Source organism: Vicugna pacos, chromosome 15 (assembly GCF_048564905.1).
Source record: "Vicugna pacos chromosome 15, VicPac4, whole genome shotgun sequence".
In the NCBI taxonomy this organism is placed as follows: Eukaryota; Metazoa; Chordata; class Mammalia; order Artiodactyla; family Camelidae; genus Vicugna; species Vicugna pacos.
Window position 1 is genome coordinate 41685906 of NC_133001.1, and position 23150 is coordinate 41709055.

General features: G+C 50.6%; 1 protein-coding gene and 1 long non-coding RNA gene across 7 annotated transcripts in view; one reads left to right on the top strand and one right to left on the bottom strand.

Annotated features, from left to right (window-relative positions):
• The window catches only part of PLB1 (phospholipase B1), a 131556-nt gene that overhangs the window by 75309 nt on the left and 33097 nt on the right, over positions 1-23150 (bottom strand). For all 6 annotated transcript variants that reach the window (XM_072937987.1, XM_031684913.2, XM_072937989.1 and 3 more), the window contains 11 exons: positions 22651-22709; positions 19866-19906; positions 19241-19284; positions 16308-16398; positions 15921-15972; positions 14177-14263; positions 7742-7804; positions 6924-7003; positions 5998-6073; positions 4974-5078; positions 3838-3894 (listed from right to left, as the gene is read on the bottom strand). In XM_072937987.1, coding sequence (XP_072794088.1) covers positions 3838-3894; positions 4974-5078; positions 5998-6073; positions 6924-7003; positions 7742-7804; positions 14177-14263; positions 15921-15972; positions 16308-16398; positions 19241-19284; positions 19866-19906; positions 22651-22709 — 755 coding nt within the window. The remainder of the gene's footprint in view (positions 1-3837; positions 3895-4973; positions 5079-5997; positions 6074-6923; positions 7004-7741; positions 7805-14176; positions 14264-15920; positions 15973-16307; positions 16399-19240; positions 19285-19865; positions 19907-22650; positions 22710-23150) is intronic.
• Positions 943-3829, top strand: LOC140685751 (uncharacterized). Its single transcript, XR_012059139.1, has 4 exons — positions 943-1056; positions 1796-1955; positions 2068-2288; positions 2403-3829. It is a non-coding gene; the product is annotated as an uncharacterized lncRNA (long non-coding RNA).

The following is a 23150-nucleotide window of genomic DNA, read 5'->3' on the forward strand; positions in this document are numbered from 1 at the left end:
TCCCCTCCCCTCCTCTGCCCTCCCTTCCCAAGGATCTTGATGGGGACACAAGAAGCAGGAGGCTCTGAGATGAAGCCCCCCTGTCTGGTTCAATCACAGGCTCTGCCAGCCTCCACGAGCATTTTAGATTCTTCAGCAATATCTTATCCCAGCATCTGTGCCCGTGAGCAGCTCGGGGAAGGAACTTTACTCTGCTCGGGGCTGGCTCTTCATCCGAATGGACAGAGTCAGATAAGAGGGCATAATCAACCTTTTGGAAAAGGAGTGGCAACCTTTAGCTCAAGGGCTGGAGGAGGAGCTGCGCTCCCCATTTCCTTTCAGTTTTGTTCTGATGGTTAGACACAACTAAGTGTGGAATCCCAATCCAGAATGTTCAGGGCCGCTCTGCAGGGGAGTGTTTAGGGACCTGGGTAGGTGGCCTGGTGTCAATCTGGCCTGACTTCTCTTCACCAACCTTTCAAGAATTTAATCAATACTAGAATCTTGAAAGAAATGTTGAGACAGCCACATCGTGATAATTCTGGTCAAAAAGATATAGCAGAACCTAATTTCTTAAAGACCTCAAAGAAGGAAAATCCATAGGTTTTCCTAATAAACCCATTTGCATTAAGAACTTTGTCCTCAATGTCTCTTTAATAGTCACCTGCATCCTTCCTGCTGCCATTAATCCCCTTTACACCCACTCTGACCCTCCATCCCCAGGATGGAGAATGAGGCAGCTACATCAAACGTTCCCCACGTGTCCTTCCTTCTGCCACCCAACACTGCACACAAACGCACACTCCAGGGACACCGGCGCTGGTCCTGTGCCCTTGCCCCACTTTTCAGTGCTTTAATTGTTTACACCTCCTCCGCACAGCTTCCCTGCTCCGAGAAATGAACTGGAGTGTGGGAGGGGTGGGAAGGATGACCTTAGCCGTTCTCTGTGAGCATCCCCACTCGGCTGGGAGCAGTTCCCGAGTGTCCTCATCCTGCCTGTGGCTCCAGCTCTAGCACCGGGCTTGGCAGAAGGCGGGGGTCCGTGATCACTGGATCTGGCACTCGAGTTCCTCAAAGGTGGGTCTCATCAACACTACTGCTGTATAACAATTACCCGAAATTATCGAGGAGGTAGAAAGAGCCGGAAGAGCCTAGGGAATGGATTATGTCCCAAACACACAATCCTCCTCCGCTTGGTGCCAGGAGCTCAGCTTCTGTCTGGGCGGCTCACTCAGTGGGGACGGTGCCAGGTGTGTTTCAGAAGCGGGGTGCTCATGACGCACCCGTGCGGGGGTTTTCCTCCAAGCTTACGTACATCCCGGGGCTTGGCCAGGGGAACAGGCACAGGTGTGGCCCTGCACAGCCACCCCTCTGCGGTGCCCTGGGTGAGGTCCAGGAGAGAAGCGGCGGGACCTGGGTCCCTGGGGTCACAGCTCTGCTCCCCATGCGTAAGGGTGGCCCTCACTCGGGGCTCTTTGTCTGCAAACGTGGGTGTGAGGGGCAGAGCTGGCGTTACCTCTGAGTCTTGGCTAAACTCAACACATCAGAGATGCACAGAGGTGGAGGCAGGGAGACTCCGGGCTCCTCATGTCCCTGGGAGGACACAGGAAGGAACCTGAGGGGAAGCCACTCCTGTATGTTCTCAAGACCTTCTAAGGCCGGCAATCAGAGACCATGGGACCCAGGAAGACCACCGGACTCACCTCGAGAAACAACCCAAAGCACAGCTGGACCCAGAACCCAGGTTTTCTGGCTCCTCACTCAGGGCCTGTTCCTCTAACCTGCTATGTTCCTAATTTCTCATAAATTAACTCAGGCCTGCAGGGCTGTCCATATGTTCTGGCAGCCACGGTAGCTCCAGGAGCTGTGGGATGTCTAGCATGTCACTCGAGAGGAATCCAGGGGACAGACACACCTCCCTTCTCGCTGGCTTGGCTGCAGGAACCCTGAGGCCTCTCACTGGGACAGGACTGCAGGTAGCCGCCGCCTAGGAAAGCCGCCTCCTCCTCAAAGCCCCCGGGACACCCACCGGGTCCCAGTCCTTTGGTCCTGAGTGTGAGACCTGTTCCCGTCTGGGCACCTGCCCAGACTCTTCCTCAAGCAGGTTCCAGGACCCTGTCGATGCTGTGCGCCTGAGTGCACAGGACACCACTCGGGCTCAGTAACGGGTTATCGTCACCGTCCCCACCACCGCTGGTGACGATCAACAGCAAGATGAGGCGGGAGGAGAGAGAGAGAGAGAGAGAGAACGAGAGCACGCGCCTTCTCCCAAGATCTGCTCTCCCACTTCTGTCTGTCTTCAGTTCAAGGTGCTTCACTCATTCTCAGTATCTCCTTATCCTGTGTCCTCTCTCATCAGACCTGCCTCCCACCACCACCTGCTAGTGCATTTTGTTCACTCTTTTCTCATTCTGTTCACACAGGTCCTCTGGCCTGGAAATGCCAGCCGTGACTTCCTCCGACATATCCCCACCCTCACCCCCAAAGCCAGTTCAAATTCCATCCTCGTGAGGCTGTCCTGACCTCTTGCCCATGTCACATCTGAGTGCACAGTCCAGTGCATGACTGTGTTCCTGCGGGCTGCCTGACCCTTCCAGCTATGCCCTAAGCTCGGGAAAGGCAGACACCATTTGGTGTGTCTCTTGTAGCTTCCTTGGACTCAGCACAGGGCAGGCACCATGTAGGTGCCCTTTTGTTGCTTGGGAGAAAGGTGACAGAGGAGGAGAGAGGTTTGGCTGAGCTGGAATTACCAACCCACCCCCAGAGAGAGGGTGGAGGGAGGGCAGCCATGCAGGATGGACGGGCATGTTCCTTTCCTTGGCCCTTCACAGGGTATCAGCAGCGAAGTGGTTTCCTGGGGGAAAATCTCCCCCAAAGGTCAGGGTAACTAACAAGGGTCCTTTTCAAAGAAATCTAATGTCTTCTACAAAGGGTCATGTGGATCTATTGATTGGTATGGGCTGTTTCTGGGGCCGGTTGCTCCCCCTCTGCAGTCTTACTGGCAAGGCACTCTGAAATACAGCTGCTCATGGGACTCAGCGGAGCACATCAGTTGAGGAGAGGGAGAGAAATTTTTCTAATTCAAGGAAGAAGAAAACCAAATTTCTGTCACTGGGATTCTAAAAATAGGGCAGCTCGGATGGGAAAAAAATACATGGTGAAATCAGGTCTCTGTCTGGTGCCCTGGAGAGGTTCAAGCTTTTGACGTTAACATTCCACCCACTGACTCGTCCCAGATAGCCCTGGGGGACCTTCAGAGTCTGGGGAAAGCCTGTCACAGTCATAGTAAAAAGGGCTACCGGTGGTGAGTACTCGCCGTGGGCGGGCAGTGAGCTACACACTTGCCGTATGTTGGCTCAGGGGTTTCACAGAAAGGGAGCTGAGATCCTGAGTTCACGCAGTTTGTGAGAGCTTTGAACCCACTTCATCACTCTGAAGTCCACACTCCTCCCAGGCTCTTAAGTGTAGAGTGAGGGAAGGCTGGACCGGTCACTCTGTGAGCCTGATCCCTAGTGCCCTGCTCCACGTGAATCTCTGAGACAAACTCCGAGGAGGCGTCCCCGCCTCCAGGAAGAGCAGGACTGACGCTGCCCAGAGAGCCCTGCTCACTGTCAGGGCTGCAGCCCAGCCTCCAGGACGTGGAGGTGAAACTCCCAGGCTGTCCCAGCTGGGCTGTCACTGGGTGTGGGTAGGATGCCCCGCGGTCCAGGGTTATCACCCTCAGGCCCTGCGGGTGTCCGGTAGCATCCCCCTTCCGAGCAGTGGGCAGACCGGGCTCAGCGGAGGGGGCCCTGCTCCTCCTTCCATAGACCAAACCCCAGGCTGGCAGGACAGGCTCGCAGGACCCCGGCCACTCACCATGCTGTTCCAGAGAGTCAAGGCGAGTGTGGAGGGGTCCTGGAGTGGCTGCGGACCCTGAAAGAAAATCAGATAAGAACCCTTGTGTCCTCCCCCTCCACCGGGGTTGGGAGAGACCCACCGGGCACTTGGAAGCTCTCCCTGGCAGAGATGGAAAGGTCCTGATGGGTCCAGACTCTTTTTCTCAGCCCCTCCCAATCAATAATGGCGGGAATTTATAGGATTGCTGTCTGGGGTCAGGGCTCGGAGGGAAGGGCCTGAGGGGCAGGTCACACAGGCTGCTCCTCATCATCGTGGGGTTGCACACACTGAACAAGCAGAAGGAGCAGGTGACAGGGAAGTGATGGGGTGTAGTCTGAGTGGGAGGTGGGGGATGGGAACTAATAGTCCTCCTCCTTTTAAGCCACTGTTTAAACGTCACTGAAGCCCTGGAGGGACATGATGACTGCACCAGCAGGAGCCAGGACCCCGGACTGGGGACTGTCCCAGACGCACGGCACTGAGGCCCCAGAGGCGTCAGAGAGAGCTTGCTGAGCACATGTGGACCCCTGACAGCGCTTGTGGTCTGGGTGGCCCCACGGGGGTAAGGGGTGTTTGCCCAGTGACCTGCTCGAGGAAGCAACTCAAACTGCCCTCCCTCCCAGGGGTGGCTGTGGAGGAGCCTGTGGAGGGAGGATGTGGTGTGATGCCTGGAAATTCCATCCTGAATCATCACACCTGAGAGCTACTGAGGGTTTCCCAAGCACCAGACACTGCTCCAAGTTCCTCACATGTATTTACTCATCCTGACAACCCACCTTGGGGATGGAATATTAATAATGGTCCTGATTCCACAGAGGAGGATCCAAAGCACAGAGAGGTCAGACAACTTGCCCAAGGTCACACAGCCGGCCCAATCCAGAGCTGGGAGCTAGCTGTCTGGCTGGAGTCCACGCTCTTGACCTCTGGGTGGCTCTGCCTCTAGGAACCTACCTCATGGGGTTATCCAGTCCCACGGGGAAATTGTCAAGAAAGTATAAAAGAATTTTGCAGCACTGTCCCCTGAGAGTACACACCCTGGGCCCTGTCAAGCCCTGCTGGGCTGGGGCATCTGCCGAGGAGGGGTAGGGGAGGGCGAGGGCAAGGTCCTCACTCACTGAGGGTGGCGGCAGGGCTCTCTCATAGAAGAAAGGCTGGAAGACCACTGCGAAGGACTCCTGCTCATTGTACTTGCTGGAGGCCAGGAGACGTTCCCAGGTTTCCTGAAGGAAGGAGCACCAGCGAGGCTCAGCCTGCCCCTCCCCACCCAGGGAGCTCCCGGCAGCCCCTCCGTCAGGATCACCCGCCCGGCGCTGTTCTGAACCAAATGCTACTGGGAAGCTCCTCTTGTCTCACACTTCGGGGCCCTTTGATGAACTAAACTAGGTTTCCCTTTTCCTCTGAAGCCCCAGCATCAGGTAACACCAGGGATAGCTCTGAAATATATTCTCTGGGAACCCAAGAAGTATACACCAGGCCAGCATGTAGCTGAGGCCCCACGCAGTTTTCAAGGGTTGAGTTCTGTAGAGGGATGTGCTATTAACCAGTCAGAAAATGTCATCTCTGAAGTGAGAAAAGTGCCACACAGCTTCATATATAAAACTTTCTTCTTAAATAAAAATCATCATGTTAACACATGTCAGTGGGAACCGTGCTTTGAGCTGTTTGCTGGTAGGGACAAAGGCTCCCATTGACCCATCCACACTGTCTTGGGGTCTCTCTTGTAAACTAGAAGCACATCTTCAGGAGACCCTGACTGTAGTCTGGGGTCTGAGCCCAGCCTGGGCATACAGGCTCACTAGCCACATATGCGTGGTCCAAGCAGGGATGACGATCAAAAGCATTTTAGAAGGATCTGCAAAGCTCTTCACCATCTTTCACCTTAGGTACCACCACCGCCCCCAACCCGTGTCCACTCTCACCCTCATCAGTATTGTAGTAGTCCCCACTTTACATATGGGGAAACCACATCACCACCTGGAAGTGACCCAAGAGCAGCTGTCTTTGGTTCCTGACTCGCAGTCCTGAATTCAGCTGGAGAGGTCCTATATCAAACTCGCTCCCTGATTGTTCCTACCACCCCTGTTCTCATGACCACCCACCCACCGAGGGCCAACAGCCCATGTCCCAGAGTGAGCTCACCTGATAGGACCACTGGGCCACAGCCTTGGACAGCCGCGAAGTCTCCTCTGAGCACCTGCAGGTCTCTGCCGTGGGGCTGCAGGGTAAAATAAGCCGGAAGTGAGAGCGTGGACGCAGCGCCGGGGCCATTCAGGCTGCCCCTTGGGGACAGGAGGGTGCTGCTGGGAATGGGATTGCTTAGGGAGGCGGGGGAGGAGAATCTGGGAGACTTAGAGGGTCGGGGAGAAGGAAGGAAGGAAGGAAGCACATGTTGGGGAGAATAAAGGGCATGTTATGAAGACACTCTCTCACTCCATCTCCCGATACACTGCCTCCCTCACCAGCCACACGTGGGGAACCCACCTCCAGTTCTCCTCGCAACTCTGAGCACCTTAGCCTTCCTCCCTCTTCAAACCCCCCTTTCCTTCAGCACCGTCCTCTCCTTTCCATTGGCATCACCTCCAGCTGTCCCTGCCCTCACTTTATCCATGTGAACTTCTTTTCCAGGTATAAAGCCAGAACTCTCAGGATTTGGGATCAAAAAGTTTAACTTCTATGAAAAATCTCAGAAATATATGGGAACCAAGTTTCATGAAAATAAAACACAGTTAGGCTAAATTTTCTCTCCAGTTTCCAGAAGTAACACTTCTTGGCTTACAGAGGTTTTGCCCGAGCTGTTTTTCAAACTCTCCAATCATTCTGGTGGGGGTAGGGCATCTGACGCTGCATCAGCTGGACTGGATACTTCAGTCCCCCAAAGGGTACGTGGCAGAGAGCCCCTCCCACAGCCTGACTCTGCCTCACTGGCCATGGGATCTCACACAAGTGGCTTCATCTCTCTTGGGCTCCATCCCTTGGGTCAGTTAATGCACGTGAAGTGCCCCATACAGTGCCTGGCACGTGGCACCAGTCAACAAATGCTGGTCCCCTTCCACTTCCCTTTTTACCTGAGTGTAGTCCCCTGATGCCAGTCAGAGCGCCCTAGAGCTTCAGAGAGATCCACCAGGTTCACAAATGCTTTAGGGACCTAGGGGGACACGAGGGACAAGGTGAGCATTTGCAAAGTCACTATTGCTGCCCAGCAGCCTCTCTGGAGCCCCTGGCTTGAGCCTAGTTTGGGGTGTGGCTGAGCACAACTGGCTTCTCCTTGGCTCAACAGGCAGGCCCTTTGGGAGATGGTTGGTCGGGGTCAGTTCAAAGCTGCCAGCCCTGCTGGCTGTGCCATTCCAGAAAAGTGTCATTCACCGCCCTTCATGGGGGGCAGGCACCTCCCCCCACAGCATGGTGGGGAAGGTGAGAGCCCAGAGCCCTCCTGGGACGCTCTGAACCTGCAGTGCTCATCCTGGTCCCTCCAGGGAAGCCCTGAGGCTCTCAAGACCCCTCCAGGCCGTCCCTGCCCCAGACTCAGACAGACAAGAGCCCTCAGGAAAGAGCGGGTCACCGAGACCCCAGAAAGGAACTGGGCTGTGCTCCTTCCTCCTCCCCAGGCGTCCCTCTCAGGAATAGCCTTTGCAAGAGTGAGGAGCTCGAGACCTGACCCGTGTTTTCATTAAAAGGGTGAGAAGACTGGCTCCTCCAGAGCCTTCCCTCTCCCTAGGGTCTTGGTCTCCCCACGGGAGTCTATTTCCCGTCCCAGGGGAGGCCATTTGAAAGAAACTGGAACCTGCCCCAGCCGCCTGCAGAAGGGCTTCTCCTCTGGGCTGCTGCAGGTGCTTGCTCCCCCCAGGTGCATGGCCCTGCGCAGTCGGGGAGCCGCCAGCCTCACCTCCTGGTGCAGGTAGTCCAGCGTTCTCGTCAGCCTGCTCATGCCACTCGCCACATGGCTTTGCTGCAGGAGAAAATGTGCTGAGCGTGAGTGGGGATGGGGGACCTGGGACCAAGGATGCTCAGGCTCACGGGGGCCTGTTCCTTCCCCTCCCCAACCCCCCACTCCCCTCCACTGAGATGACAGTGACAAAGGCCCTGTCTAGACCCCAGTTCCCCATAAACAAGTGTTGAGTTCCCAGGGCTTCCTAGGTTTCTGGTTTATTCTCTGACTTCCCCAACCCATCAGCCACCAGGAAGAAGCAAACTCCCTCAAATGAGACGTTCCACGTCAGGGAAGGGCAAACCCAAGGTCACGGCGATTCTAAAGCTCACACGAGGGATAGCAGGCTGGACTCACTCCCAAAGCCTGATGGAATCACTTTGATCTGAAGAAAATCAGGTCCAAGGGGAACACAATTATACTTGGATTTAAGGACCCAGACAGACCTCCAGGCTTCTATGTGGCATCTTATCAGACCTCTCCCTGCCACATCTACACTATGAAAAGGGCTCCTGTCACCAAGTATTTAAAGATACCTCTTACCCACCCAACTCCTTGCAGGTAATGAAAATAAACAAACGAGAGCACCCCAAAAAATGACCCTGGCTTACCTTTCAGTGTAAAAAATATATATATATATACATATATATCCAAACAAAAATAGACTTTGCATCAAGACAAACTTCTAAGCTGCCTGGAAACTGGCTGTCCCCTGAGGCAACTGGGCTCAGACTAGAAGACAAAGCAGGCCCAGCAGCCGTTCTGGTTCCTGGGGGGACACAGGCGGCAACTCTGGAGACAGCTGCCAATCACGCAGCCGGGACTGCACGGAGGGCCCCACTCCTGTGTCCCTGCTTTGGGGTGAGGCTGTCGTCTGGAAGCCAGTCCAGCCCACTCTGCTGCTGTAGCCAGCAATGAAGCCTTCTGTCTCGTTTTCGCTCTCCCTGAGCGTGACATTCAACATGGCACTTCCCCTTCTAAAGAGTCTTGGGAACTCTGTCTAGAAAGGTCCTCGCTGTCCACCTGCACCATAGTCAGGGCATCCCTCTTCCCTAGGGAATCCCGGCATGGTTTTCCTTGGACTGCAAATCTTGCTTCAGACTGCAAGGTGCTGATTCACTGCTGCAGAATGAATCAGGGCGCACCCAGGTTCTCCAGGCACTGCATGGTTGTCCCCAGGGTGCCAACTGTCCCTGTTCCTTAGTGGAAAACATGCTCCTATAAAATGTCCCTTGTCTGTAAAGTCACACATAATAAACTCCTCTATAACTCAAAGTCAGGAAAAAGCTTATTTCTCCAAATGAACTTGTACATTCCCATTTACATCCTTTGCTCCCAGAATCAGAAGAATTCTCTATTATCGAACATGGGCCTGCAACCAGACTTCACTTTCTCTAACAAATTATTTCCCCGGGATTTATTCCAAGAAGTAGGATTATTCAGTCAAAAGACACAAACACTTTTAAGTTTTCTTGAGTCAGACTGCCAGTGCGCCCTCCAAATACTGACACCTGTTTCTAAAGGCAACTGCAATAAATAAATGGGCATATTTTTGAAATGGAGGGTACTGCAGTCATCAGTTAGATCCATTAAATGATAACCTGCTTAATAAATAAGGAACTGTAGCCTGCCTTCACTGATAAAGCTCGCTTTGTTTTCACAAAACTTGCATGTCCTTCAAGCATTACGTAGCCTAAACAGTAAGAAGTTCGCCCAAGTTGTTTTTTGGGAACTTGGAGTCAGCCGTTCACTGACTTGAGCTCCAACTGGACAAGACTGGTGGAAGCGTCCAACGGGGCATGTGTGAGTGTCCCATCGGTGACCTTTGATGTCAGAGGGCCCAAAACTCCACCCTCAGAACATGCTAACGCCAGCATTTTCTGAACATGCATCCCATGAAAAAGCATGTCTCACCTTTGCGTGATCTCCCGTCAGCCTTCCCCACACTGCCCACGCCTTGGACCACCCTGCTTCTTTATCCCATAAATATCCTGAGGGGGATTTTAGATTTGTTATCCTGTCTCCTAGTGAACAAATCCTTTCTCCCTGCAAACCTGTGTCTCAGCATTTGACTTGCAGTGCTTGGAACAAACAAACCTGATTCAGTAAAAAATTCTTGCAGTGTCAGGCTTTATTTTCCTTTTTTTCCCCCTCTTCTTCTGATTTTTGTTCGTACTAGCTCAATAAAACTAGACTTTAACTGGAGAGCAGTAAACAAGGGTCCAGACCCTGAAAGCATCCCCGTGTCACTGCTATGAGCCAGGTTACCAGTTACCTGTGAAGCACCTGCCTTTGAACAGCTGACCCCCCCCCCCCCCCATAGCAGCCTTGAAGAAGCATCGTGGCTGCCGAACAAATGGCTCCTGCCCTTACTCTCTTATGACTTTGGTCTTAAGAAACCCCTAAAGAACAAATGTGGAACAAATGTGGACCCAGGCCATTGTCTACTCCCTGTGAAAAGAGCCCAAAGGCCAGTTAGGGCAGGAACATTCCAGGTCCTAAGTAGGGCAGGACAGGAGTTTAACTTTTCTTCTTAACAGTAAAATGCCTTTTTCTCATATGAACTATGTCAGGAAACTTGACATACATATGCCACACGTAAGGGTAGAGCTGCTCTGTGAAGTTGATGGGAGCCTGGAGCCCACAGTCCCAGCCTTGCCTTTGCCCTCAGAGCCCCTCCTGTGGCCCCTGAGGGAGAGGCTGTGCCTGGGATGTGCTTCCCGAATGCAAAAGTGCTGTGCAGAGCTTCTCAGATGGGGGTTCTGGGTTAGCTGCAGCCAGAAGCATCACCAGAAAGACTAGGGAGCGAGTGGTGGGTCTAAGCAGCAGAAGCAAGACTGGGGCAGTGAAGGGAGGAGCCGGCCAGCCCAGGCCAACGTTGCTGAGGGCCAGACCTATGAGCCCCAAGGTCCTCTGGGGGAAATGGAAGTGGAGGTGGGATTTATTCTAGGCTCCAGATCTTGGTGGTCTTTGTGCAAAAGGCAAATTGAGATGGAAGAAAAATGTGATAAAGAGGGAATTTGAGTGGATGCTAGTGAATATTGTTACAGAGCTAAATTTACAGAGATCAAGTCACTGGTATATATAGCCATTTAGAAGTCAGGGGCAAAGCATGATTACTTTTGTCATATGTTTACAGCCAATTAAAAGTGCGAGGTTCTAAGTGTGAATGAACTTAATCCACATGTATCAACAAGACTAGATCTTGAGGGAACTTAACATGTTGACCAAAATCACTAGGTTGGAGAAGAACAAGTAGTGGGAAGATCAGAGGGAACGGGTGCTGTCCGACACTGGTAAGAATGGGTGAAACTGCGATTTATAATATGAAATATTTATTTGGTCCTTGTTCCATTTTATGGCACAGAGCTCATAAATGATAGGCATTTCCTAAGTGAGGAGAGCATAAAGTTGTATTTTGTTATGTTAATGAGATGACTTTTGGACCACACCTAAGGATGGGGGCTGATTGCCAGGGGAACCAACTGTGTGATTAGAGAATTGCAGTCCCCTCCCCTCAATCTCTGGGGAAGGAAGAGAGGCTGGAAATCGAATCAACCATTTAGTCAGTCATGACTATGTGATGAAACTTCATAAAATCCCAAAGGGATAGGTTCCGAGAGCTTCCCAGTTGGTGAACACACGAGGCGCTGGCAGAATGGCACACCTGGAGAGGGCATGGAAGCTCCTCTCCCTTTCCCCACACCTAACCCTATGCATCTCTTCCATCTGGCTGTTCCTGAATTATATCCTTTTCTAATAAACCAATAACCTAGTATGTAAAATGTTTCTCTGAGTTCAGTGAGCCACTCCAGAAAATTAATTGAACCCAAGTTGGGGCTTATTGGAACCTCCAATCTATAGCCAGTTGGTCAGAACCTCAGGTGACAACCTGGACTTGGGATTGACATCTGAAACGGGGGGAGTCTTGTAGGATTGAGCCCTTAGCCTGTGGGATCTGGTGCTATCTCTGGGTAGATAGTGTCAGAATTGAGTTGAATTGTAGCACATTCAACTAGTGTCTGAGAATTGCTTGGTGGTGTGGAAAAAGCCCTTCTCTGTTGGGACTGTCCCAGGATATTAAAATATAAATGGGTTCGGCTACCTTGGAGGGCAATTAGGCAGTCCTTTAAGGCTTAAAGTATATGTATCTGATGACCAGCAATTCTATGTTTAAGAATCTACTCAAGGCAATTTTCTTCAAACAAAGTAGTTTGATCAAAATAGATCATGATCCACAATGTGAGACATGTTTCACATCACAACCCAGTATACACACATCTATATATAAATGGAGCAAAAATAATCATGAACCAAAACTTACCTTCCTACATGCAACAAATTCTAACATTTTATACTTGACTCTATTTAATTTCTGTTTTTATAATTTTTGACTGCAATCCTTTAAACTGATTTTTGACCCACTAATATACTTCAATATATAATCTGAAATATAATAAATTACACTGTAATTGAATACAATGAAATACAATCATTGTGTTTAGAAAAACACATGTTCAAATGAACAAGATTGTTCCTAATAGTGAAAAACTAGAAACACCTAAATGGCTATCAACGTGGAAACAGCTAAATAAAATGTAGTAAATGTACACAAGGGAATGCTATTTGGTAAGCAACAGGAATGCACTCAGACCATATATATCAACATGACTAGACCTCAAAAATACTTGGTTAGTGAAAAAAAAAATTGCTCCATAGTATATATAATACTACTTATGTTCAATCTCTCTCTCTTTACACACACACAGTAATACTAAGATTTATATATTTGTAAAAATCTGAGAAATAAAAAGAGGAAGAGGATTGCTGGCTGAAGGGTAGTTTAACTTTAACTGTAATGTTTTGTTTTTTAAGAGGAGGAAGCATCTGTGCATTGCTTGTGCTACTAAAAATTAATAAAAGTAAATAATGCACAAATGGACACATGCACAAAGGAATGCATATAATGTATTGGAGGAATAAATACATGAAAGAATGCAAGAATTCATGTAGGAATGCTTGTATGTAAAATAACATATATGGAAGAAATTATGAATAAGGGTAAATATCAATGAATGGATTCAAATACTAAAAGGTCAGACAAATGCTAGTATGAACAAACTAATCATAAATACAATGGCATGTGCCTGCATGTAAGAAGAGAGAATTTATGCATGAATAGACAGCTGATGGATGGATGGATGGATGGAAAGATGGATGGATGGATGGATATATAAAGGAATGCAACAATGCCTAAATGCTTGTTTGAGCACTTCAATTCATGAATCTATGGATTTGTGAGTAAATGTTCATCTGCATAATGACCAAACTGGGGATGGGAAGGCAGAGAAGTAAACAGGGCATTTAAACTTCACTTGGCATGGGAGAAAACAGAGGCGAAGTAAACGAGCTTCAAGATCTATATGCCATAAACCCAGGAGGTCTGCAGGGATACCATCTAACAAGAGCTGGGCAGGGAAGGTGGGCTTCCACCAGCATTCTCCCAACGTCACTAAGGGAAGGAGGGGTTTGGTGGTGGGCCAGGAGCATGGGGCATTTGGAGGAAGGCAAGAGTATGTGTCTGGGAAAGGGGCACAGAAAAGAAAATGACAGCACCTCAAGAAACCTCACCCTTGTGTGTGCCAGGGCCTGATGGAGGCCCCAGAAGGCGGCTGAAAGGACAAGGGGCAGGTAATTGAACTGCCATGAGTGGCAGGGCCAGCTTGGTGGCAATCAGGCTTCAGGCTCCTGAGTAGTCATCTGTGTGCCATTTATTTCACCATAGCCTAGGAATCTAAGCACCCTCTCACTTTCAACTGATCCTAACCTAAACACTCTTCAATAAAGACTTAAGTCATAGGCAGTCACCTACATAAATATCAAATAAAGTCACTTGTTTCCTGGGAACTCCAAAGAGCCTGGAAGATACAATCTTCCGACACAAAAACCAGACAACTTCCCATTAAAACTAGAGCTCGTGGTGAACTAGAGTTCAAGAGGTGATGTCAAAAGCACGCATCCTGCTTTATTTCCTAAATTCAGTGTTTAAATGAAATCAGATTTAAAAGAGGCAAAATGATTTTTTTTTAACTAGGAAGTGGATTTCCCTGAGCTGCAGAATGACCACTGACTCAGCTTATATCTGCCTCAGCTTCCTTTTCATGATGTGAAGGATGGGAAGTTAAAAATACCTGGCCCTCAGTATGGTTCTTTGAGCCCTCAGATATCTGTCTGCCTGCCTGTCTATTTACCTACCTGCCTGCCTGCCTGCCCTAACTCTGAAATAGGTGCCTCGGGCCCAGCCTGCCAGGTGGAGATAAGGCAGGTTTAGCTTGTTACCTCTGCACTCAGCCCAACACCGGCAGTCCCTCTGCCTCCCAGCCTGTGGTTTACCTGCTGGGTGGAGGGACACAGGTGACACTGGCTCGTGTTGCCAAAGAACACATTGATGAGCTTCCAATCATTCTGAAAGTCGAGTTGCTGCAGAAAAGGACAACACCAAAAAGAGATGGTGGTGAGACCTGGGGCCGAGAGAGCAGCTTTCTTTTCATGTCTTTCAATTTCACACACCCACCCCCATAAAACCACATGTATGGATTTTTTTTTTTTTCGAAAGGAGACGTATGTGGTGGGAAGTTAAAGCTGTAAAGCATGGGAAGGCAATTTGGCAAAAGATATCAGAAACTTTTTTTTTTAAAGGCCTTACCATTTGATTCAACAATTCAATTTCCCAAAACATATTTTAAGGAAGCAAGGATGAGTGAAAGACTTAGCTACAATGATGAAGTCTTGTTCATAAGAAAAAGTGTACATGTGTAAAATAGAGGATTGCTGTGGAAACTGGGGAACACCTGTAAGCTGAAACACCGTGTAGCTTGTTAAAACAACGCTGAAAAACATAGCTATTGTCAGGAGAAATAACGAGAAAAGCATACTGTAAAAAGCATCTACATCTAATAACATCTCTACTTTATAAAATATATACAGATATATGTGCTTGCAAAAAAATATGGAAGGGAATACACATCAAATTGTCAACAGTAATTATCTCTGGTCCTCAGGTTTAAGGATGGTTTTGAATGGTTTTAATGTTCTTTTGTTTATCTGTGTTTTCTGATCTTCCTCTGATGAACATGTGTTACTTATGGAACAAAAAATAAACTTTTTTTTAAAGAGGCAGCATTGGATGTGAATCAGGCAATTTTGATTTTGGTTTCCACATCTGCGAAATATTGGATTCAAGATCACCCAGCTATTTTCCAGAATAAGATCATTCCAAAAATTCAGAAATTCTCTTGTTGGAGGAAAACAACTCTTTACAGCATAGCTCCTGCGTTTGTCCCTGTCCTTGTGCAAGCTGCAGTGACCTGGCTCAAATGCCTGAACTCTTTCATGAATGCATGGCTGGCCAAGACAGGGGTTTCCCTCAGCTCCAGTGAGCCAGGCTCACTCCCTGGTTAGAGCCAGCTTGGTAGCAAAGCTTGCCTTGAATTCAGGAGGCTTATAACAGCCCATATGAGAGTTACTGAGTAAAGAGTGTCTGAACTGCCAAGAGAGCGGGGATGGGGGCCCCGGCATGTGTGTTACCGAAGCCTCCACCCGAGAACTGCAAGGGGAATGATAACGAGTAACAACAACAGTTGCCACTTGGATGACACTGACAGCAGCTTGCACTGAGCCCTGCCTCTGTGCCAGGCACCTCAACACCTCCTTTAATCCACCCTAAGCCCTGAACTGCAGGCCCTTTTATAACCCTCACTTCATAAATGGGAAAACTGAGACTTCGAGAGGTTAAGTGCCTTACTCAACATCGCACAGCTAACAGGAGGAAATTCAGGATTCGCACTCACACAGGTCTCTGCCTGGAACTCAAGCTCTCAGCCACCTCCCTGAGCTGTGAGTCCTTTAGTCCATGTGCTGACTTTTGGCAGGACCAGACTGGGAACATAAGGAGTGGCCCTGTGTGTTTACAGCCTCCAGAGAGTCACCATGGGAAGGGCGTTCATGGAGGGCCCGGCCACACTGGTTGCCAAGCTCAGGGCAGGATGGCCCCAGGGCTGCGGCAGCCCGGTGTGTTTGGGCTGATTGCCTCGCCGCAGACAGGGACTGTCCCAACCAGAGCTTGATGGATTCTTACCTGGTTCTCTTTCATGCTCCTCACCAGTTCTTCTGCCTGAATCCACAGGTCTCTGCACAGAGGGAAGGAAGCAGAGAGAAAAATCAGTTAAATACCACTTTGTTGAGAGATGGAAGCCTGCCCCTTGCCCCAGCCCAGGTGCCAGTCTCTGAGTGAGAGGCTACGCTGCACCACTCCTGGGCTCTAGAAGGCAGACCTTGACTTAATTTTTCAAGGTAGGCCCATCAAGCAGACTAAAATCTGTGCAAGAGATACATTTTGACTTTGACTTAACAGAGATCTTAATTTTTAAGCCTCTTTCCAGCTCCCCATCCCCAATCCTCCCATCTAGATGCCCAAGACTAACAGGCTCATACACCCTGGAAGAGAGCCAGAAAAGGGGCTTACTCAGCACCACTGTAGGGCATGACCGCCTTCACAGGGGCACACACGGGCTGCAGGACAGATGGATTGAAGTGCCTGATGACATCTGAAAGGGCTAAAGAGAGAGCTGGTTTGAGCCTGTGGTCTTGACGGCCAGAGGTCACCTGTGGAGACTGACCCCCTCTGGGGTGAGATGCCAGGGTCGCTGCCCCTGTCCCCAAGCAGGACCTGTCTTGGGCTGGGAGCTCAGCCTCGTAGCAGGTCCCTGAACGTGAGTGGAGCTGCAAAAACTTAACATCCCTCAAGTGCGAGGCTGGGCCAGGAGCTAAGCATCATAGGTGTGTGTATGAAGGGGAAACTGAGGCTGGAGGGTTAAGCCAGCTCCCCCAGGTCTCGTGGCTGAAGTGGCTGGGATTTGAACCTGAGCTCAGGGATGTCAAAGCTTTTCACTGTCGTGCGCTACCAACTAGTTAGGAAGACTGTGCTGGGATGGGACCAGGCAGGCCCCCTCCTCCTCCTGAGTGACAGCAGGGCGGGAAGGCTCCGGGGAACACACCGAGAACATGTCCCAGAGCTGACAGCCAGGGGACCACTAAAAATAGCGCTGTCAGGAGCAGTTAGGTTGTGTCTTGCTCCTGAGAGAGGGGAGTGCAGAGGGGAGAGTGTCATGGTGGGGAGGTGGTGCTGCCTCACCCCAGCCCCCCCATTTTTTGCCTCCATCCACAAGAGCCTGGGGCTTTGGGGGGAATGGAATCCAGAAGGCAGCTTTAAAAGGGCTGCCTTTGAAAGGAGCTGCCACTGTGCAGGCAGCAGAAGGGGGAGGGGAACCGGGCTGGAAGTCAGGGCCCCTTTATCCTCAAACCAGACTAATGAGCCTCCTTTTCTGAGCTCTGACCAGCTTGGGATAGGAGCCCATCCCCACACATGGGGGAAAACTGAAAGCTCTGAGGCCGGATGGAGAGGCCAGGGAGCTTGCATGCGTGCGTGTCTATGTGAGAGGGTGAGTGGCTGGGGTGAACACTCCCCCATGTGTCAGGAGGGTCTGTGATAATGAACAACAAAATGGGAACACCTGGTGTCACATCTTTGAAAGAGAACTGCTTTCCAAATTAAAGGCACCCGTAATGCATTGCTTCCTTGGGATCAAACATGACCTTGGACTTTCTCACATAAATCTGCCTGCCATTTTGTCTTAGGTCTCCTGTGTACCCACTCTGTCCTCGCTCGCTCCCTCTCTGGGTTTCCAGTGGGGTCAGAACATAGGGCACAGGCTGTGGGGCTGGAGCACTTGGGCTCCCGGGCACTCTGCCACATACTGACCATGTAACCTTAGGAAAGTCTGTTTAACCTCCTTGAGACTCAGTTTTCCCATCTGCAAAATGGCCGTGGTGAGCGAGGGCATGGTTAGATACGAAGGGCTCTGAGGTTCTGGGGTTGCATGACGGCTGGGCTGAGCTCGGGCCTGGATGCCCCTGGGGCACTTTCTCCTTGGAAGGCCAAGTTCTCCTCTGCTGGCTTGGCCACCTAGCAGCGCTCCCAGGCCCGGCACTCTGCTTCCCCCGACCCCACCTCAGGTAGGCTGGACTCCCTGAAAGCTACAGCTCAGCCCTACCTCTGAGAGCACTTAGGTGCATGGTCTGCCTTCACTGCCCAGCCTTCTGCTGCACCTCTGGCCAGGTGAGACCCCTGGTTACTCTCTGCTTAATGAGGGGCAATCAGGTCTTGCAATCAGGTGGGTCAAAGGGTAAAGTAATTGGGACAAACTGAGAAACCAGGTAAAGCAACAGCTGTGCTTGTGGTTTCAGGGCCATCTTCCTAGACACCCCCAAATACACCACTTCATTTCTTTTTTTCCTACCATTTAAAGGTAGACAGGGCCAAACCTAGCCTGAGCTGGGACAGTCACCAAGTCATAAGGGTGTCCTTTTTCAGAACCCTTTGCCAGGGGACCCTCCCATCACTTGGGCCATCAATATCCCCCTTCAATCAGATCCTGGAGGCCAGAACACCAGGTCTCAACCTCCCCTGCTGGATGGCAAGGGCTGAAGGCAGGACCAGTATCTGGTTTATCTCTGGCCTTGCGGGGAACCTCCTGATTCCCAGGCCCTTGGTGAAATTCACTGGCTGAGTTGACAGGGCACCGCCTGCCTCACTTGTCCTTATGCTCCGCTCATGTGTCAGCCCAGCAGAGCATCTCTCTGCACTGTGGCCTGAGTCTGCTCAGCCTAATTAAGGAGTGAAAGGTGGCTTCCTCGCCCTTGGCTTGTGAGCACTAAGCACAGGTGACATTACCCACCAAGCAAATTCAGCTGGCATTAAGGGACTCGGGTTTCAGGATGACTTAATAGAGTCGTAAGGGACCTCTGACTAAGTGAAAAAAACCAGGTGACAGATAACATTTTGGCCTTTTTATGTATGAAGGAGCTAAGGAATGTTCTAACAATGCTTGTCTCTAATTGGGATTACAGTTGATTTTCTTTCTTTTCATTTCATTTTCCTGAACTGAATTGATATATTTATTTTGTAAGTAAGGGAGTTACTATGAAGTGAAATAAACTGAACATGAGAGCTGGGTCTTCTCCTTGGTGGGGGGCAGGGTGGGGACAGTGAATGATGGACAGTTTCCCAGAGGTAAGTCCACCCCTGGGGTCCTGGGGAAGAAAGGGCCTCAGGACTCCGGGCCAGCCACCCCCTGACCTCTCTCCCCTGTCCCCCAACCTTAACCCAGTGCCTCCTGGATTTTCTTCGCTCAGAGACCCTCCGACACATTTCACCGTTCAGGGTATGTGCCTTCTCATACCCTGGCTCCCTACCTGTCCTCTTAGAATGCCTCTCCCTTCCTCCTTGGGCTCTGCAATGAGGGGGCCCAGAGGGTACATCTTCTACATTAACCAAAATGCTGCTGTCAGGAGGGACAGGGACGATCTGGATTCTGGCCATGAAAACACAGAACTCACCAGTCACCACGCCCATGCATGCCTGCAGTGGCCTGTCTTCAGTCCTGCAAGCAGAAGCCAACACACGACCGTCAGATTGCATTTGTCGCCTACCAACCCTTGCCCTTGCTTGCTGTGGTCTGTTTCAGAACAAGTTTTGGCCCAGTGCTGCTCTGGTTCCGTATTTATCCTTCCCGGAGACAGACCTCAGATGGCAATGGAGTCACCAAAGTGGGGTGAGGCAGCCCCATCTGGACCCTCTCCCCACCTCTCTAGTTTGGTCCACAGTTGGAAGGGGATGCAGACCCCGGTGTAGGAGGAGCCCGATCCTGGTCCAGCCCTGCTTGCTTCCCCCACAGCAGAGCAAGGAGAATGGCGGAAGGAAGCAGGGATCCCACATTCAGCCTTTTCCCACTTTCCTCCCTTATTCACCCAGAAGGGCCCAGGGGTTTGGCAGGAATGGGGAGGGTTGGATGTGGAGGCAGGAGACTGCATCCTGGTCCTCCCTCACCACCTGCTCGTAAGGGGGCCTGGAGCAGGCATCTCCTCTCTGGCCCTCAGGTTTCCCTGTCAGTGAAGCAGGGCGGTGAAGCAGATAACTCTGAGGCTCTGCTCAACTCTGCTGCTCTGGTTCTGGGACAATTACCATTCTTGCTTCTCCAGGTCGCCTGTCCCTGAGTCTGGAGGCTGGAAAAGACACAAGGTGTGAACCGCCCCACCAGGGAAGGCAGCCAGCCTGTCCTTGTGAGACCCCAGGTGCCTATCAGACACCCCCCTCCACCAAAAAGAGGGAACCCATGGATCCTGAAAAAGTCCAAACCTGCCTTTGTTTGTTTCTGGGGGAGGGAAGTAGGAACATCAGGGTTTCTCCAAAGCATGTTGCCTGAACTCAGAGCAATGGAAGGTTTAAATATTTTCTTCTGAATAGAAAACCGGATGGGAGAGCTTAGATTTAAATATACCTATGTGGAATATTAACATCCTACATAGAAACGAAAGAGATTATTTTATTATGACCTTCCATAGTCTGAAATTTATTTGTGTATCGTCTGTCTCCCCTGCCTAGAGTGTAAGCACCACGAGGGCAGGGATTTGCGCCTGTTCTGTCCTTGACTATGTTCCCTGGACCTAGAACAGTACCTGACACACCATAAGTGCTCAGTAAATACCTGCTCGGTAACTATTTTTTGAATGAACAAAATAAGTCTCTGATCATCATCTTGGTAAATGCTGGCTAACACCCAACACTCCCTGCTGGAGAGGTTCCCTGGTCGTAGGGCTGAGGTGACCGTGGGAACCGAGTCCTCTGGGAGGTCCTAGGGACACTTGGAATTGTGCCCAGGACACAGGCAGCGCTGAGCCTGCACCAGCTGTTGTCAGTTGTGCTACTTTCACAGGTTCAGACACAAATTCTCTCTCTCAAGATTCTCACAGAACAGTGTCTCCAGGTGTGATGGTGACAGGTGACGCTGTACCCACACTGCCACACCTGGCCTGCCTGTCCTTAACGACCCTTCTCCTGTGACAGCCGGTCAGCCTGTCAAGCTGGGCCACGCCTCTGGAGCCCCCTTGGGAGGACAGGCTAACCATTACCTTCCTCTAACTGGGATGGAGTCCTCCAATAAGAGAAGCTTGAAAGGCAAAGTTTCTAGGGAAAGGTAACATGTTTTGATTTTTTTCTTATATGGAACAGGTATCCCAAGTGTTAATCTGAAAAGAATTTTAACAAACATTTACGAATCTGATCTTTAAAGTTTATGAGGAAAAGGAAGCCCAGAGCAATTAAATAAGTGTCAGCCACAGTCGCAAGCAAGCGATTGTGCCTTGGCTACAGAAAGCTCCAGGAACTCAAAGCAAAAGCATCCACCTTTCGGACCTCTGTCTTTTTAATTGCACTGTCTTCCATTATGTTTTCCCTGGCCTGATGCCTTTTATAAATTAAAATCAGGCTAAGTTCATGGTACCTGACGCTCAGGGCAGACAGAGGAAGGCAGCCTCCTAAGAATCGTGTTTTCAGGATTTATCCTGAAGGCTGAGGTGCCCGTCAGTGTAATGACAATCATTCTGGGGCTGGGAGACCATCCTGGACTGAAACCATCTTCCCGCGCCCGGGGCCTCGGGCTCACACGTGGAGAAAGGGTGAGGTGAGTGACAGCAGGAGCAGTGGGGTCTGAATAATTCATGTGTGAAGAACTCCTTCAGAGCTGGGACCAAAAGTCATTGACTGGTTTAACTTTAGAAACCTGACTCGGCGTGGAGACCTCCCTGCCCAAGGCAGAATTCGAGACTCCTCCAGCGAGCATCCCACGTTCCCGGCTCTGCAGTGGAACGACCACCAAGCAGGGACACATGGGCTCGGCAAAGTGGGCATGCTACGCGTGACAGGAAACCTCTTTGCTCATTACGCCCATCTCCCCTTTCACATCCCTCCCACTGGTAAACCTCCCCCTTTGCTCTCATCAATACACACAGTCACACGTGCAGTTTTACCACCGCCATCACAGGTAGAATAGAACGAGGGTCAGGGAGCCCTGGCTGCTTGATTTCACTGGGCTCTGGTCAGTTTCTAATGTGAGGTCTTGCCCTTTACCCACAGCCGGCTCTGTGCCTGGGGTAGCGGGCTTGGGCTTGCAGCGAGGAGGCAGGCTGAGCGCAGGGGCAGGGGCAGAGGCTGCAGAGGGTACAGACTGCAGCAGGGACACGGGAGGACAGTGGGATGGAGACGTGGTATGCAGAGGTAGGAGGAAGACACTGGAGAGGGGAGGAGAGGGTGTTCAGGTTCACGTGTGGGAGGTACAGCCAGGCTCTGGGGTGGAGCTGAGAATACCTGATTAGTGGTCCTCTCAGCTGGGGGCTCCTTGGACTTGGAGGGCAGCAGGGCTGCCAGGCTCTGCTAAGACCAGGGCAGGTGGGAGCCAGGACTGACTGGGGAATCACACTGGCATTCCGTCTGCCCTGCTCTCCAACCCTTTTCTCTTTCTGCTCACCCCCTCTCTCCTCTCTTTCCATCTTATCGATTTCTTTTCCTGTTACCTCACCATAAAACACCACACCACTTAAAACTTTAGCAAAAATGAGTGTATTTTTTGTTCTTTATCTCATAAATAGAAAGTCTAGAAGACGTTTTTGTTCTTTCTCTCATAAACAGAAAGTTTAGAAGATGACTTTTAAATTCTGTGTGAACTTTGACTTAATGTATCAACAGATTTAACTTGTTAATGAGAAACTCCAAAAGTTTCCTCACCCTGATGCAAAGAGAGGCATTCGTTTGATTTAAAACAACAACTCAGAACCCTAGATTTTAGAATTTCTCCAACTCGAGAGAATATTCTCTCCCAAAATTAAGCATCCTGCCTGGCTACTAGGAGCTCCTTCAGAGGCTCACCAGTCCCAGATCCTCCCTCCCACCTCCATCTCCTTGAAATACTCACAGTTTCCACATCGCCAATGGCTGCCACAAATTTAATATCAGAAGGTCTCAGAGAGTGGACTGCAAAGACAGGAACCCATGGAGGAAGGTCAGAGCTACATCCCGGACCACGTGAGCCAAGGTCACCAAATGGGAGAAGCAGACACCTGTCCCCCGGCCCGAGGACAGCCTCTGAGGTTGTGTGTGCCGCCGTGGAAGTGCAAAGCTGGAAATCAGGCAGTTGTGGGAGCCCAGCCTGAAAGAGGTTTACTCCTCTCTGGAGATCATGTTGTCAACTGAACTCAAGATCTCCAAATACATGTCCCATGGAAGGTCACTCATGGCCCTTATTTCCCTCTCCTGACCCTCTTTCTGCTGTGGGCCACCATTAGTAATAAGAGAGCAACACATCAAAAGGAAAACCATCTGGGTTCAAAAGGCATCATGTTATCATGTTAGCTTGAAGATTTGCCAGAGAACAGCACTCCAAGCCTGTGAACACACATAAACACCAGATCAAGC